The 18,234-nt window shown below is 40.5% G+C and overlaps 1 protein-coding gene across 4 annotated transcripts in view; it reads right to left on the bottom strand.

Moving 5' to 3' along the window:
* The window catches only part of shroom3 (shroom family member 3), a 214,528-nt gene that overhangs the window by 81,351 nt on the left and 114,943 nt on the right, over positions 1-18,234 (bottom strand). The window contains exon 1 of one of the 4 annotated variants that reach the window (XM_061980738.2): positions 9,317-9,868. The exons of the other annotated variants lie outside the window; for them this stretch is intronic. Within the exon in view, the coding sequence (XP_061836722.2) occupies positions 9,317-9,477 (161 nt within the window). The 5' untranslated portion in view covers positions 9,478-9,868. Of the gene's footprint in view, positions 1-9,316; positions 9,869-18,234 lie in introns of those variants that run through there. 4 annotated transcript variants of the gene reach the window in all.

Genomic DNA, 18,234 nt, shown 5'->3' with positions numbered 1-18,234 from the left:
TGCCTCGTCGGTGTGTTGTCGGAGGGTGTAACAACACGAACAGGGACGGATTCAAGTTGCACCAGTGGCCCAAAGATGCGAAAGTGGCAAGAAATTGGACGAAATTTGTTCAAAATATGAGGGTGTGGGGAAAGCCGACGAAAATGGTCAGTCGTTTGTTCCGCACACTTTACCGACGAAAGCTATGCTACGACAGAGATGGCAAGAATGTGTGGATATCCTGCGACACTCAAAGCAGATGCATTTCCAACGATAAAGTCAAAGAAATCTGCCGCCAGACCCCCATTGAATCTGCCGGAGTGTGTGAGCAATTCAGGGACAAAGGACCTCGGTAGCACGGCAAGCAATGGCGGCAGTTTGTTCCCGCAGACGAGCGAGCTAAACCCCTTGGATGTCTTAGCTCACACTGTCCCTTACGCCACCGAAGATGATCAAGAGAAGAATATCGACCCTAGCTTCCCTGGCCTGCTGACATCAACTCCAAAACTGGACAGATCAGCTTTCAGGAAAAGATAGCGGAAGAGGGTATGTCTACAGAATATATTAATTGATGAAAATTAGGCTGTCTGCACTCTCAAAGTGCATGTTGTTGCCAAATGTATTTCATATGCTGTAAACCTAGTTCATAGTTGTTAGTTTCCTTTAATGCCAAACAAACACATACCAATCGTTGGTTAGAAGGCGATCGCCGAATTCGTCCTCGCTTTCTCCCGTGTCGCTGGCTGTCGCGTCGTTTTCGTCGGTTTCGCTTGCATACGGTTCAAACCGATATGGCTCAATAGCTTCAGTTTCTTCTTCAATTTCGTTTTCGCTACCTGCCTCCACACTACAACCATCCGTTTCAATACATGCGTAATCTGTTGAATCGCTTAAGCCGCTGAAATCCGAGTCTGAATCCGAGCTAATGTCGCTATAGCTTGTTGTTCTATCCGCCATGTTTGTTTGTATTGGCATCACTATGTGACGTCACAGGAAAATGGACAGGTGTATATAACGATGGTTAAAATCAGGCACTTTGAAGCTTTTTTTTAGGGATATTGCGTGATGGGTAAAATTTTGAAAAAAACTTCGAAAATTAAAATAAGCCACTGGGAACTGATTTTTAATGGTTTTAACCCTTCTGAAATTGTGATAATGTTCCCCTTTAATATACACGAAAGAAGATGTTGTGATGCCAAAAAATATCGACGTAATCATAGTAATATCGACTAGATACGTGCCTGTACTTGGTATCATTACAGTGGATGTCAGGTGTAGATCCACCAAAGGCGTTTGTTTACATTGTGACGCTGGTGAGCTACGGTGTGTAGTGAAGCATGTTTAGCTATTCCTCGTCCTGCAGGGATGATACTTGGAAGAAACTTACTTTATTTGTCGCCATGGAGGCGAGGATTAGTGATTTAGAAGTAGCTAAAACACTGCAGACTGGGGCTGGACGTTAGCCGCTCGCTAGCTAGTCATGTCTTAAAGCACCTATTCCGGTGGGCGTTTCAATGTTATAACTTCACTTTTATCGTTAGTTTTTAAGCCAAAATGCGTCTGTTCTCCCTTTTCTGTCTACACACTGTGTCTGCTTGTAAGTACTCTGTGGTTGTGCGCTGCCGAACATGCTCCTCTGCTCGTAAACCAGCAATGACACAACGCGACTTCGATGCGGGCGCGTTGGGTGCAGGACCAGTACGTTTCAGAGACGGTATAGTATCGAAAATGATTTATTAGTATCGCGGTACTATACTAACACCGGTATACCGTACAACCCTACTGCCAATGTTAGAATGCTAAACAGTAAGTGCTTGAAGTTTAATGGCTTGGTTCCTTCTTGACTGTACTTAAATGTAGGATATATGTATAATATATTTATATTATTCACATGTGAATAATGCTGCATAGTATTTATTGTCTATTGTGAGCGAACTGTGGTGCTGAATTTCCCCCAGGGATCAATAAAATACTTTCTATTCTATTCTATTCTAAGTTCATTGTGTTCTTCATGGTGTTTTTGAAACGCACCATTTTTTTCCTCAGCGTTTTCAAGTTTTGCCAAGAGGATTATTTGTAGTATGTACATTTTCCGACTGTACTTGTTCTATTTTTGGCCAACGTAAGACAAAGAAAATAATCTGAAGTTGTCTTTATTTTTAAGTTATTATGCCATGATTTTACCAGTGTGAATATATTTTCCTTCATGCGGCCGTTGAGTTTAAATGAGTTTGACACCAGCTAAGTTACCAAAAACAGCTCAAGACTCAGACTGAGCATAGACTCGCTGATGTCACACATCACTAGGCAACAGGCCCCGCCTTTTAAAGGCACACACTGCTGTCATATATATACAAACCCCGTTTCCATATGAGTTGGGAAATTGTGTTAGATGTAAATATAAACGGAATACAATGATTTGCAAATCATTTTCAATCCATATTCAGTTGAATATGCTACAAAGACAACATATTTGATGTTCAAACTGATAAACTTTTTTTTTTTTGCAAATAATCATTAACTTTAGAATTTGATGCCAGCAACACGTGACAAAGAAGTTGGGAAATGTAGCAATAAATACTGATAAAGTTGAGGAATGCTCATCAAACACTTATTTGGAACATCCCACAGGTAAACAGGCAAATTGGGAACAGGTGGATGCCATGATTGGGTATAACAGTAGATTCCATGAAATGCTCAGTCATTCACAAATAAGGATGGGGCGAGGGTCACCACTTTGTCAACAAATGCGCGAGCAAATTGTTGAACAGTTTAAGAAAAACCTTTCTCAACCAGCTATTGCAAGGAATTTAGGGATTTCACCATCTACGGTCCGTAATATCATCAAAGAGTTCAGAGAATCTGGAGAAATCACTGCACGTAAGCAGCTAAACCCGTGACCTTCGATCCCTCAGGCTGTACTGCATCAACAAGCGACATCAGTGTGTAAAGGATATCACCACATGGGCTCAGGAACACTTCCGAAACCCACTGTCAGTAACTACTCGCTACATCTGTAAGTGCAAGTTAAAACTCTCCTATGCAAGGGGAAAACCGTTTATCAACAACACCCAGAAAGGCCGTCGGCTTCGCTGGGCCTGAGCTCATCTAAGATGGACTGATACAAAGTGGAAAAGTGTTCTGTGGTCTGACGAGTCCACATTTGAAATTGTTTTTGGAAACTGTGGACGTCGTGTCCTCCGGACCAAAGAGGAAAATAACCATCCGGATTGTTATAGGCGCAAAGTTGAAAAGCCAGCATCTGTGATGGTATGGAGGTGTATTAGTGCCCAAGACATGGGTAACTTACACATCTGTGAAGGCGCCATTAATGCTGAAAGGTACATACAGGTTTTGGAGCAACATATGTTGCCATCCAAGCAACGTTACCATGGACGCCCCTGCTTATTTCAGCAAGACAATTCCAAGCCATGTGTTACATCAACGTGGGTTCATAGTAAAAGAGTGCGTGTACTAGACTGGCCTGCCTGTAGTCCAGACCTGTCTCCCATTGAAAATGTGTGGCGCATTATGAAGCCTAAAATACCACAACGGAGACCCCCGGACTGTTGAACAACTTAAGCTGTACATCAAGCAAGAATGGGAAAGAATTCCACCTGAGAAGCTTAAAAAATGTGTCTCCTCAGTTCCCAAACGTTTACTGAGTGTTGTTAAAAGGAAAGGCCATGTAACACAGTGGTGAACATGCCCTTTCCCAACTACTTTGGCACGTGTTGCAGCCATGAAATTCTAAGTTAATTATTATTTGCAAAAAAAAAATTAACACAATTTCCCAACTCATATGGAAACAGGGTTTGTACTTTATATGAAACTTAGCCCAAGGGACTGATTTTATTTAACACTATATTATTATTTATACACCTATAGTGATCACAGAGACAGGTTGTTTTTGTGTTACTGTATATATTTGTTTTTCTGACAAATCCCACTTAATATACTTCGGGTAACAACAGTCAATATTTATTTATTTTATTTTATTTTTCTTATAAAATAAAAGTGAGCTTTTGTTAAACCAAATATTGTGGGTTTTTTTCCCCATATACAACAACCTATCTGGATTCGATAAGAGAATCGATAAGAGAATCGATAAGGAATCAGTTCGATAAGAGGATTCGATAATAGGCTCGAACTCGATAATTTCTTATCAAACATCATCCCTATGGGACATTCACTCTCTGCTGTTGTCATTTCTAATATAAAGTAGCATAAAGTTCTAACTTATATCTCGCTATAGAAACGCTAAAAACTACCAGTGTAGTGAGTTTACATTATTCACCCTCAAAACTTTAGTTATTAGAGAGTTCAGGTCGGACGGTTTTTCACGGGACACATTGTTGCACTAGTGAGCCACGGATGAGAAGATGCTCCTCCGTTATTGATTGAAGTAAAGTCAGAATGTCACTAAAACAGTTAGCTCCATATTTTGACACTTCTTCCACTCCCATCCTTGCACGCTACACCGCTACAACAAAGATGACGGGGAGAAGACGCTGCCGAAGGTGAGCCACGTGAATAAGACCGCCCACAAAACTGCGCATCCGGAAGCGACTGTCAGAAAGCGGCTTGAAGATGATCCGTAAAACATAATCTATGCAACATTTTGACCAAAGAACCACCATTACTTGTTATGTAGACCACAAGGAAGTGGTTTCCATTTAGAAACAAATTATAATGCGCCTTTTGTATGAAAAAAGACCGGAAAAGACCCGCTCATCTGCAGTGCACCTTATAATCCGGTGCGCCCTATGGTTCGGAAAATACGGTACATTGGGTTATGAATTTCGGTCCATATTGCCCAGCCGTACGCTCGTGTTACCGACAGTGCGAGCACAGTTGAGAGATGCTCTCTGTGTTTAGTTGACCGTTGCATTACTAGTGTTTATATCAGTGGTTCTTAACCTTGTTGGAGGTACCGAACCCCACCAGTTACATATGCGCATTCACCGAACCCTCCTTTTTTTTTCAAATTCAAGACAAAGTTAAATGTTTTTGGTAACACTTTAGTATGGGGAACATATTCTAAGTAACAAATACTTCATTTAGAGTTTTTTGGACACTAGGGCAGGGGTCGGCAACCCAAAATGTTGAAAGAGCCATATTGGACCAAAAATACAAAAACACAGTTGTCTGGAGCCGCAAAAAATTAAAAGCCATATTACATACAGATAGTGTGTCATGAGATATACATTGAATTAAGAGGACTTAAAGGAAACTAAATGACCTCAAATGTAGCTACAAATGAGGCATAATGATGCAATATGTACATATCGCTAACCTAAATAGCATGTTAGCATCGATTAGCTTGCAGTCATGCAGTGACCAAATATGTCTGATTAGCACTCTACACAAGTCAATAACACCAACAAAACTCACCTTTGTGCATTCATGCACAACGTTAAAAGTTTGGTGGACAAAATGAGACAGAAAAAGGATAAAACACGTCCTAGGAAGTCGGAGAAAGTTATATATGTAAACAAACTAAGGTGAGTTCAAGGACCGCCAAAATTAGTAGGACAAAATGGCGCTCGCCAAATACTCGAATCAGTGAAGCATGTTTAATATAAACAGTGTGATTTATAACAATTAGGGAGGTTTGTGTCTTGTTTGTCCTCCTACAGAAAACATACTAAAACAAAAAATATTTTTTTCTCCCCCCCCTCATCTTTTTCCATTTTTCATAAATTTTTGAAAAAGCTCCAGAGAGCCACTAGGACGGCGCTAAAGAGCCGCATGCGGCTCTAGAGCCGCGGGTTGCCGACCCCTGCACTAGGGGAACGTATTCTAAGTAACAAAGACTTAATTTAGAGTTATTTGGTTAGGGTTAGGGTTAGGGTTAGAGGGTTAGGGCCAGGGTTAGAGGGTTAGGGTTATAATAAGGTCATGCCGAATAAGGCATTAATAAGTACTTAATAATGACTAGTTAAGAGCCAATATGTTACTAATTTGCATGTTTATAAGCAACTAATTAATGGTGAATATGTTCCCCATACTAAAGTGTTACCATGTTTTTTTTACTGGTGCACAAAATTAACCGTGCATGAACATCACCTTGTTCAAAGAACAAAACCAACACAGTGCATAAACTCACAACAAATTACACACCCGCAAATCAGTGTGACTTCTGCTGTTGCCGTATCCGTAATACGCCAATAGGGAGAAGTTTGTATTTACACGATGAGTCGGGTGTGTTTTGACCTTCGCCGAACCCCTGAGCCTGACTCACCGAACCCCTAGGGTTCGATCGAACCCAGGTTAAGAACCACTGGTTTATATGAATGAGTGCACATTTGTACGTTGTTTGAGAGTAATAATGAAATTGATATTCTTTTTCACTAGTAGCACTAGTGCTACTAGTGAAAAAGCTGCTGAGAAGATGGTGGGGAACAGCCTTCCCACCACCACAAACTTCATCAGCAGATCTAGGAGGAGGGCTCTCTGCATCATGACTACGTGTAAGAACAAACAGTAGCAAAAAAGAAGGCATGCTAATTGCTAAACTAGCTTTAAACAACACACAAAACATGTGTTTTTAAAGTTTAAGAAGTATAAATCAGTACCCTTCAGATATTTGACCTGAAGCCATGTTCCTGCACACTTAAAAAACAAACCAGTGTCACATTAAAATGTACTTATTTCAAAAAGGCATGGCAGAGATGTTTATACAAGATGTAAATATAAACAGAATACAATGATTTGCAAATCATTTTCAACCCATATTCAGTTGAATATGCTACAAAGACAACATATTTAATGTTCAAACTGATAAACTTTTTTTTTTGTGCAAATAATCATTAACTTTAGAATTTGATGCCAGCAACACGTGACAAAGAAGTTGGGAAAGGTGGCAATAAATACTGATAAAGTTGAGGAATGCTCATCAAACACTTATTTGGAACATCCCACAGGTGTGCAGGCTAATTGGGAACAGGTGGGTGCCATGATTGGGTATAAAAACAGCTTCCCAAAAAATGCTCAGTCTTTCACAAGAAAGGATGGGGCGAGGTACACCCCTTTGTCCACAACTGCGTGAGCAAATAGTCAAACAGTTTAAGAACAACGTTTCTCAAAGTGCAATTGCAAGAAATTTAGGGATTTCAACATCTACGGTCAATAATATCATCAAAAGGTTCAGAGAATCTGGAGAAATCACTCCATGTAAGCGGCATGGCCGGAATCCAACATTGAATGACCGTGACCTTCGATCCCTCAGATCAAAAAACCGACATCAATCTCTAAAGGATATCACCACATGGGCTCAGGAACACTTCAGAAAACCACTGTCAGTAACTACAGTTGGTCGCTACATCTGTAAATGCAAGTTAAAATGCCGCCGGCTTCTCTGGGCCCGAGATCATCTAAGATGGACTGATGCAAAATGTAAAAGTGTTCTGTGGTCTGACGAGTCCACATTTCAAATTATTTTTGGAAATATTCGACATCGTGTCATCCGGACCAAAGGGGAAGCGAACCATCCAGACTGTTATCGACGCAAAGTTCAAAAGCCAGCATCTGTGATGGTATGGGGGTGTACTAGTGCCCAAGGCATGGGTAACTTACACATCTGTAAAGGCACCATTAAAGCTGAAAGGTACATACAGGTTTTGGAACAACATATGCTGCCATCTAAGCGCCGACTTTTTTATGGACGCCCCTGCTTATTTCAGCAAGACAATGCCAAGCCACATTCAGCACATGTTACAACAGCGTGGCTTCGTAAAAAAAGAGTGCGGGTATATTCCTGGCCCGCCTGCAGTCCAGACCTGTCTCCCATCAAAAATGTGTGGCGCATTACGAAGCGTAAAATACGACAGCGGAGACCCCGGACTGTTGAACGACTGAAGCTCTACATAAAACAAGATTGGGAAAGAATTCCACTTTGAAAGCTTCAACAATTAGTTTCCTCAGTTCCCAATCGTTTATTGAGTGTTGTTAAAAGAAAAGGTGATGTAACACAGTGGTGAACATGCCCTTTCCCAACTACTTTGGCATGTGTTGCAGCCATGAAATAAAGTTTATGAGTTTGAACATCAAATATATTGTCTTTGTAGTGCATTCAATTGAATATGGGTTGAAAATGATTTGCAAATCATTGTATTCCGTTTATATTTACATCTAACACAATTTCCCAACTCATATGGAAACGGGGTTTGTACAACAATCTTGTTCTCTTCCAAACTTGCTCTAAACGAGACGTTTGGAATTTGAGACTTTAGTGACATATTTTGCCTTAGTTCGGCAGCGGATATTTCTCTATACACTATATTGCCAAAAGTATTTGGCCACCTGCCTTGACTCACATAGGAACTTGAAGTGCCATCCCATTCCTACCCCACAGGGTTCAATATGATGTGGGACCACCTTTTGCAGCTATTACAGCTTCAACTCTACTGGGAAGGCTGTCCACAAGGTTGCGGAGTGTGTTTATAGGAATTTTCCACCATTCTTCCAAAAGTCAGATATGATGTTTAGATGGTATTTTCACATAATTTGCAGATTGTAAATACAATTGAATATGGTTTAATGGATACTATGAAACACAATTAAGCATATAAAGTAAACCTGCTTTTCCACTTTACTAGTACTTTAACTTTGTGCACCCTGTGTAAAGCACCTGGTCAATGATAATCCCTGTTGACCTCATCAGTCAGGTGGCAACACAATTGCGGTGTTTGAAATTTTATGTTTAAAAAAAAAATTGGGACAATCTGCGGGCTGTAGTTTGGGGACTCCTAAATCAAGCAATTCTTGGCATACCACTAGATCAGGGGTCGGCAACCCAAAATGTGGAAAGAGCCATATTGGACCAAAGATAAAAAATAAAAGCCTTATATAAGTGTTATAATGAAGGCAACACATGATGTAAGTGTCTATATTAGCTATATTAGCCTACTATCAAAGGCTGACGCAAATCTTCGTTGACAGAAATGTTGTATTTTAATTTTTGACAACCCTAATCCCAATGTTTAGTGAAGTCCTTGCCAATACCCAATGCCCTAAGTATCGGTCTTGGCCGATCTCAGTCATGGAGGATCGGTATCGGCAGGACCCAACCATAATCGAAACATCACTAGCTATACATTGTTTGTGCTGCTTGTCCTGAATTAAAGAACTGATTTAACAACTGCTGCACAAAATTCAGCTATGTGAACTACTACGCTATAAAAGACCCACACCACACTACCTTCTGGTTCAGGAATTGAACTTCAAACATGGACCACCGAGTCCCCATAAGGACACAATCAACCATTTTTTAAAGACAAGTTGTTGCAAAATCTGGCAGATACTGTAGAAGCAGCACGATTCTGCTTTGCGTTACCTGGAGGTAAACCTGAGGACTTTAGAGATGAGGCCGGTCGCCAAGGTGCTGACGTTGGCCTCGTCTGGCGAGCGACAAAGGGTGCCCTCGGAGCGGCGTAGCTCCGCTTTCTTCTGCTTCTTGCGCAGCTTCCGACGATAGAACAACTCCAACAACTCCATGTCCTCGACCCAAAGTCAACTTATAAGAGTTTGTATGTTCAAACTTCTTGGCTGAAGCTCCTAAAATTCCTCGTTGTGGTCTTCCAAAGTCCCAGAGCCGTGTTCTACGGACGCGATTGCACCGTTTTTGGTTTTTAAAACCAACTGATCTGATATCAATTTCTTTTGGCGTTGTATCCTTGAGGTCTCCTTTACATAAGCTCTTTGTATGCCTTGAAATGAACTTTTCAGTAGTATTTTCCTTCCCAGATTTTTCTCAACTTCATTGTCAAACTGTTCTGATCTATTTTTCTAATTCCATACCGACAGTATACCTTCCAGTCTAACTAAATAGAAAACCACTGCACATCCAAGCTCTACTACTTCTCGTCTTGTACTGGTGGGCTGGAGAAACTCGCGCTGCTTTGGCCCCTGATCCTCGGCTTGTTAAGCAAACGAAGCAATTATGAGTCATTAGGCTGCCGCGTTTTAAAAGCATGAAGTAAACATTCCCAGTCTGGCTGGAAGGTAGCGATGGATGTTGTCCTGAGAGAGCAGTGAGAGAGAAGAGGAAGGGAAGCGAGAGATAGTGAGAGAGAATGATGAAGATAACCGTTTTTAAATAGTGACAAATTAGAAACTTGGAAAAAAAAAACATGTAGACTAAGGAGTAAGTATGTAAAAATGCAGTGAAGAGAAGGATGAGAGAAGAGTTCAAAGGAGGGAAGGAAGAGAAAAAAAGCTTACTGTTACAGTTTTTAGCCTTAGGCCAGGAGTCGGCAACCCAAAACGTTAAAAGAGCCATATAGGACCAAAAATACAAAAAACTAATCTTTCTGGAGCCCCAAAAAATTATAAGCCATATAAGTGATATAATGAAGGCAATACATGACTTAAGTGTCTATATTAGCTATAATAGCCTACTATCAGAATGACTGTGTCGCAGGCTGAAGCAAATCTTTATTGACAGAAATGTTGAAATGTAATATTTATTCTACACATTTTTACAACATTAGGAACCATTAGTTAATCAGAGGCTACTCAACATATGCTGCCATCTAAGCGCTGTCTTTTTCATGGACGCCCCTGCTTATTTCAGCAAGACGATGCCAAGCCACATTCAGCACATGTTACAACAGCGTGGCTTCGTAAAAAAAGAGTGCGGGTATATTCTTGGCTCGCCTGCAGTCCAGACCTGTCTTCCATCGAAAATGTGTGGCGCATTACGAAGCGTAAAATACGACAGCGGAGACCCCGGACTGTTGAACGACTGAAGCTCTACACAGAGGCTACTCAGAAGGTGAGATAACTCCTGGAAATTACTGGCTTTTAATGGCCAAAGGTATAGATGTGTGTGTCCAAGTTTAAGGAAACGGCGGGCTGTCTTCTTTTAATAGATTTATTACAATCTTTGGCGAGCTAGGCAATGTTTGCTGTGGTCTGGAACAACATCTAGTAAAATGGAGGCTTCTCACAGGATGAGATACCTTCTGGAAATTACTGGCTCAGAATAGCCAAAGGTATAGATGTGTGTGTCCAAGTTTAAGGAAACTGCAAGCTGTCATCTTCTAATAGATTTATTACAATCTTTGCAAGCTGGGTTTTGTTTGTTGTGGTCTGGAACAACATTCAAGATTCAAGATTGTTTATTGTCATATGCACAGTTCAACAGACACTTTGCCGTACAATGAAAATCTTACTTTGCTAGTCCACCCTTCAACAAGTCACACGGTACTTAGCTAAAAAATAAAAAACAAAAATAAAAATGTATATACAAGGCACAGTAAGTAACATAACATTATTGCACATTCTGATTGACAGTCAACAGTATAAATATGGAGGTGACATTTGGTCACAGCAGCAGTTAAAGTGTCTTTAGTGATCAAAGGTGAAAAGTGTCTACAGTGATGGTTCACAGTTTGGGAGTGGTCATGGTAACTGTCTTTTGTTTAAAAAGATAAAAGTAAAACGGGGCGGGGGCTAGCATTCAAAAGTTAGCATTCACAAGCCTGATGGCCTGTGGGTAGAAACTGTTTATCAGTCTCGTAGGCCTGGATTTCAGGCTCCTGTATCGTCTGCCTGATGGTAGGAGGCTGAAGAGACTGTGCTGGGGGTGTGTACTGTCCTTTATGATGTTGTGTGCTCTCCTGGTGGGCCTGGTAGAGTACATGTCCTGTAGTGAGGGGAAGGCGGCTCCTGATATGTACTGAGCAGTTTTAATCACTCCCTGGAGTGCCTTCCTGTCCTTAGCAGTGCAGTTTCCATACCAGACCGTGATTGAGCTGGTAAGGACACTCTCAACCGTACTTCTATAGAAGTTGCTCAGAATTTTGGGCGGCATGCCAAATTTTCTCAGCCTTCTTAGGAAGTACAGTCGCTGCTGGGCTTTCTTTATTGTTTGTTGGGTGTTGTAATCCCAGGTGAGGTCCACGCTGATGTGGGTCCCGAGGAATTTAAAAGTTTTCATGGCACACAAACAACTATCAGAAATGTAGCTAATATTACATACAGATAATGTGTCATGAGACATGAAAATATACACTAAATACACAGAGGGCATAAGTAAAGGAAATTAAATGAGCTCAAATATACCTACAAATGAGGCATAATGATGCAATATGCTAGCCTAAATAGCATATTAGCATAATTAGCTTGCAGTCATGGATTGACCAAATATGCCTGATAAGCACTCCCACAAGTCAATAACATCAACAAAGCTCATCTTTGTGCATTCACACACAGTATAAAATGTTTGGTGGACAAAATGAGACAAAGAAGGAGTGGCATAAAACACGTCTTTCTGTGGCAGCATCGGAGAAAGTTGTACATGTAAACAAACTACGGTGAGTTCAAGGACCGCTGACATTAGTAGGACAAAACGGTGCTCGCTGAATACTCTCATCAGTGAAGTATGTTTAACATAAACAGTGGGATTTCTAACAATTAGGAAAGTTTGTGTCACGTTTGTCCTCCTACAGAAAATATATAATCTTTTTCCATTTTCACACATCTCTGAAAGAGGTCCAGGGAGCAACAAGGGCGGCGCTGAAGAGCCGCAATTGGCTCTAGAGCCGTGGGTTACTGACCCCCGGTGTTTTTCCAACATGGTGTCATGGGAAACCATTGCTAAAATGCTGTAATAACAATAATCTCTCTGATCTGCCCGGTAATCAAAATCAAGGTGTGTCAAAACATGTGCATGAAATTATGTAAATAGCTGCTGTGTGTGGGTGTGTACAAGAGAGTGCACATCCTAGAAACTCCTTGAGGAATTTTATTTGGTTTCCAGTGGCGGGCCGTGCATTTCCCACCAAGGCCTTCAGTGATGCCCGACTTCAATGATTACCTCTCAAAATACCATCATTTATGTCCCCATTGCTGGAGAAATACTATACAGGAATACATTTACGCACTACTAAGCATTGAAACACCTCAACAGTGTACAAAGCGGGTTATTTTCTGGCGCATTTGAAAATCAGTAAACCCGCATCAGCAATTAAAACATATCTTATGTGGTACTGTCAAAATTAAAATTGCACCCTTGTGTGGTGTTCGGGTCTGTGGGACCCGTTTTTCATTTTTTATTAAAAGAAAAATGATACAATTAATTAATTTTCAAACTGAGACTCACTGACTTTGGCTCATTTTCTGTGAAGAACATATATCAGAATACCTATTTAATGACCACACACCATACACCCCCACTACTAGAGATGCGCGGTTTGCGGACACAACCGCGGAGTCCGCGGATAAACCGCGGGTCGGGCGGGTAAAAATAGATTTTAAATAGATGCAGGCGGTTGGCGGTTGAACCAATTCGGAAATATATATACATATTTAAATGTTGTTACCCACATACGAAAAACGAGCAGCACTCTTTGGAACAGTCAATTATTCATTAGGCACCGCGTCCCAGCAACAAATGGCGCAAGTGAGCGCTCCTTCAGCGCAGCAGGGCGCATTTTAGAGGCCAGGCGCTCTCGCATGAATCCTGGCACTGTAGATGCCATTTTATTCCTGCATAGTGCTAACAAAAAAAAAAAAAAGTAGACATACGGTTGGATATGTTAAACGAATTAGTCTACGTTACCTATAGGCTATACCAAATAAGCCCATGTCTAACCTATATTGAGTTCGGTCAGCTGAATCATTTTGATGGTTACGTGTTGTTTGGGCGCACTACAATGCAAAGGAATTAAGGCAATTGCGTTGTTTATTGTGGTTTTTTTCTATTCGAGATATACTACTATGTGTGAATAATTATTTGGCCTCGCTTTCAAGTGAAGCGCATCTCCGATTGGCGACAATGTAAGGCTATTTAGCCTGCTTTGTTTGTCGCGACCGTCTATTTTCATTATAATTCAAGTTTGATGATAACGTGCAGTCTGATGGGTTTGATTTCCCCCCTTCAGCTATTTGCCTTGGCCAATAAGTTGCAGGTAATTTATTATTATTATTTATTTAATTTATTTTTGTTTAAATAGGGATGACATACATATGTTATTGTATAATTTAAGTTTGTGCGCGTGATTGACAGCCTAAGGCTTATGAGGCACATTTTTTATTTATTTTTTTATTTCAACTTAAAAACGTATGAGCCTATGCCTATGCCTACAACATAGGCTATGTGTTTATCTTTATTTTCCTGCCTGTCGTTGACAATGGAGATTGTCTGATATTTTGTCATGGCTGCAGATCAATCAATAAAGGTTCATCTTTGTCGCAACATTTTTCACTGCTTCACTGTGCACCCCGCTCTCGTCCCTATTTGAGCATTATAACGTTAACAAGTTAATATTCATTGAAATAAATTCAGAACATTTTTTTTACCTAACGAAAATATAGGCCTAGTCTTTCTAAAACATTTTTTTAACTTCCTAAAAGCATCGTTCTGCTTGCTGCAACTGCGCACACAAAGTGTGAGAAACGCACTCCTAATCTGAGGGCATTGGCATCAATAGTCAACACTTTCTTAATGGAAATGACAATAATATTATAATAATGATAAATAATATTATCACGCATTAATATCTCTTAGCCACTAATGCGTGGCACGCGTTGAATGTCTCTGCTCCATTGGATCAGTCTCCTTTCTTTAACAGGCAAAAGCTTTATAACCTCACTAATAACTTGCATCGTCTATATTAGATATATAACAACGGGCGGGTGCGGGCGGGTGTGGTTTTGATAAAATGTTGGTTCGGGTGGATGGCGGATGGTTGACGACTTTTGTGATGCGGTTGCGGATGAAATAATTGCCTATCCGCGCATCTCTACCCCCTACACATTTTTATTATATATAAGATGTCCGGGTCCACTGGTTCCGGACACTTTTCGGAGTATAAGTCGCTCCGGAGTATAAGTCGCACCGGCCGAAAATGCATAATAAAGAAGAAAAAAAAACATATATAAGTCGCACTGGAGTATAAGTCGCATTTTTTGGGGGAAATTTATTTGATATAAACCAACACCAAGAATAGACATTTGAAAGGCAATTCAAAATAAATAAAGAATAGTGAACAACAGGCTGAATAAGTGAATAAGTCGCTCCTGAGTATAAGTCGCACCCCCGGCCAAACTCTGAAAAAAACTGCAACTTATAGTCCGAAAAATACGGTACCACTGATAGTCACACACACACACACACACACACACACACACACACACACACACACACACACACACACACACACACACACACACACACACACACACACACAAGGTGTGGTGAAATTACTGTCTGCATTTGACCCATCCCCTTGTTCCACCCCCTGGGAGGTGAGGGGAGCAGTGAGCAGCAGCGGTGGTCGCGCTCAGGAATCATTTTGATGATTTAACCCCCAATTCCAACCCAAGCAGGGAGGTAATGGGCCCCATTTTTATAGTCTTTGGTATGACTCGGCCGGGGTTTGAACTCACGACCTACCGATCTCAGGGCGGACACTCTAACCACATACAGACAACAGCAGGAAAACCGGCCCTATGGTTAAGAAAGACTGTGCTGGAGACATGACCGCACATTTAATAGTGAATGGGACAACAAAAAGCATCTGATAAATGGGGAATTTGTTTGTGTTTAAAAGCAATTATGTGGTGATCTCATTTTTAGAAAATGTGATGAGTCAGCAGACGTGAGGAAGAAAGCAAATGAAGCAAGAAGAGGTCAGGGAGTGCAAGGGTGGACAAGGCAGGCGAGGAGAGATGGGAGAAATTGAGAGGGGAATGAAGGATTTTAGTAAAAAAAAAAAAAAATCGAGATGAAGAAAGAATAGAAAAGACAAGATGAAGGAGGGAAAAGGAAGGAAATTCAAAGCCAAATGCAGATGTGGTGTTTGGGGGGGGGGGGGGGGACTGGGTGATGGAGAGATAAAAGCAAGACGGAGAGGAAATGAAAGGAATGTCAAACGTTATCAATGTCTGTCCTTCCCAAATCAACACCCAGCCTCATGGGACTTTGGTCCACTTCCTGTTTTTGGACGAATCAGACACAAGAATCCTCCACATCCACACCCAAATGTTATCTGATCACCACCCAGTGCCAAGGGATCTTGTGTTACTTTTAACTGTGGAGTAAAGTCTGTGCTGGGCTCAGGTTGCTGGTTCGATTCCAGGTTGACATCTTCTCAAAGAATCTTGAGTGTTGAATCACTTTTGTTGTGTTTGCATTGGAATGAAAAGCAAAAGTACTTGGTCAGCCGCTATTTATTCGGTGCAGAAGACGGAGTCTACCATTAGATTTGTTGTTTTATAATCCCACAATTAGGGATGTCCGATAATATCGGCCGATAAATGCTTTAAAATGCAATATCAGAAATTATCGGTATCGGTTTCAAAATTATCGGTATCGGTTTCAAAAAGTATCATTTATGACTTTTTAAAACGCCGCTGTGTACACGGACGTAGGGAGAAGTGCAGAGTGCCAAAAAACCTTAAAGGCACTGCCTTTGCGTGCCGGCCCAGTCACATAATATCTACGGCTTTTCACACACACAAGTGAATACAAATCATACTTGGTCAACAGCCATACAGGTCACACTGAGGGTGGCCGTATAAACAACTTTAACACTGTTACAAATATGCGCCACACTGTGAACCCACACCAAACAAGAATGACAAACACATTTCGGGAGAACATCCGCACCGTAACACAACATAAACACAACAGAACAAACACCCAGAACCCCTTGCAGCATTAACTCTTCCGGGACCTTACAATATATACACCCCCCGCTACCCCTTACCAAACCCCCAATACCCGCCCACCTCAATCTCCTCATGCTCTCTCAGGGAGAGCATGTCCCAAATTCCAAGCTGCTGTTTTGAGGCATGTTAAAAAAAATAATGCACTTTGTGACTTCAATAATAAATATGGCAGTGCCATGTTGGCATTTTTTTTTTCCATAACTTGAGTTGATTTATTTTGGAAAACCTTGTTACATTGTTTAATGCATCCAGCGGGGCATCACAACAAAATTAGGCATAATAATGTGTTAATTCCACGACTGTATATATCGGTATCGGTTGATATCGGAGTCGGTAATTAAGAGTTGGGCAATATCGGAATATCAGATATCTGCAAAAAAGCCATTATCGGACATCTCTACCTACAATGTTTTGTAACATAACGATGCACAAACAAAATGTCAACCAGTAGATATCTACCAAACTTTTAAAGGCTCATATTTAAAAATAAATGTTGCAACTGAGGATTATTTTAATAGTCGGCAAGTCAGGCAATTATTTTTTCGATTGGTCGACGAGTCAAGGGATTGTTGCTTATGATCTGCTGAACACGTTTGACTTTGATGTTTAATCTTGATTTAAGGCATTCTTAAAACCTATTATAACAAGTTCAATTGTAACAAAATAAACTAATTCCTCAGAAATGAATGGTTTAACACAAAGCATATACCGTATTTTTCGAAGTATAAGTCGCTTCGGAGTATAAGTCGCACCTGCCGAAAATGCACAACAAAGAAGGGAAAAAACATATATAAATCGCACTGGAGTATAAGTCGCATTTTTTGGGGAAATTTATTTGATAAAACCGAACACCAAGAATAGAAATTTGAAAGGCAATTAAAAATAAATAAAGAATAGTGAACAACAGGCTGAATAAGTGTACGTTATATGAGGCATAAATAACCAACTGAGAACGTGCCTGGTATGTTAACGTAACATATTATGGTAAGAGTCATTTAAATAACTATAACATATAGAACATGCTATACGTTTACCAAACAATCCGTCACTCCTAATCGCTAAATCCCATGAAATCTTATACGTCTAGTCTCTTACGTGAATGAGATAAATAATATTATTTATCAGTCTAATTAATTTTTTTTGTAACACGGTTAACGAATGTAGCGCACATTTGTAGTTCTTTCCCCACATTTCTGCACAATAACTCAGATATGGTAATACTATAGTAGCGAGCAGGAGAGAATGTGAAGTGATTTGTTAAACCAAATATTGTGTTTTTTTCCATATACAACAATCTATCTGGACTCGATAAGAGAATCGATAAGGAATCGGTTCGATAAGAGGATTCAATAATAGGATTCGATAATAGGCACAAACTCGATAATTTCTTATCAAACATCATCCCTAGCGTGTACTGATGTCTTAGGAAGATCACACAATTTTCTAATTGTGTCCACATTTTTGGAGCATTAATTATTGTGTAATGCTCTCCCTTACAAGAGGCTCTTGGCCTTGGTGATGAAAAAAACAATTGCTTTGAGGGAGGTTTTTTGAGGTAGACTTTGTTCTATCGCT

This window comes from Nerophis lumbriciformis, linkage group LG20 (genome assembly GCF_033978685.3).
Source record: "Nerophis lumbriciformis linkage group LG20, RoL_Nlum_v2.1, whole genome shotgun sequence".
Taxonomy (NCBI): domain Eukaryota; kingdom Metazoa; phylum Chordata; class Actinopteri; order Syngnathiformes; family Syngnathidae; genus Nerophis; species Nerophis lumbriciformis.
The sequence above is the reverse complement of the archived record's forward strand: the minus strand, read 5'-3'. Positions and strand labels throughout refer to the sequence as shown.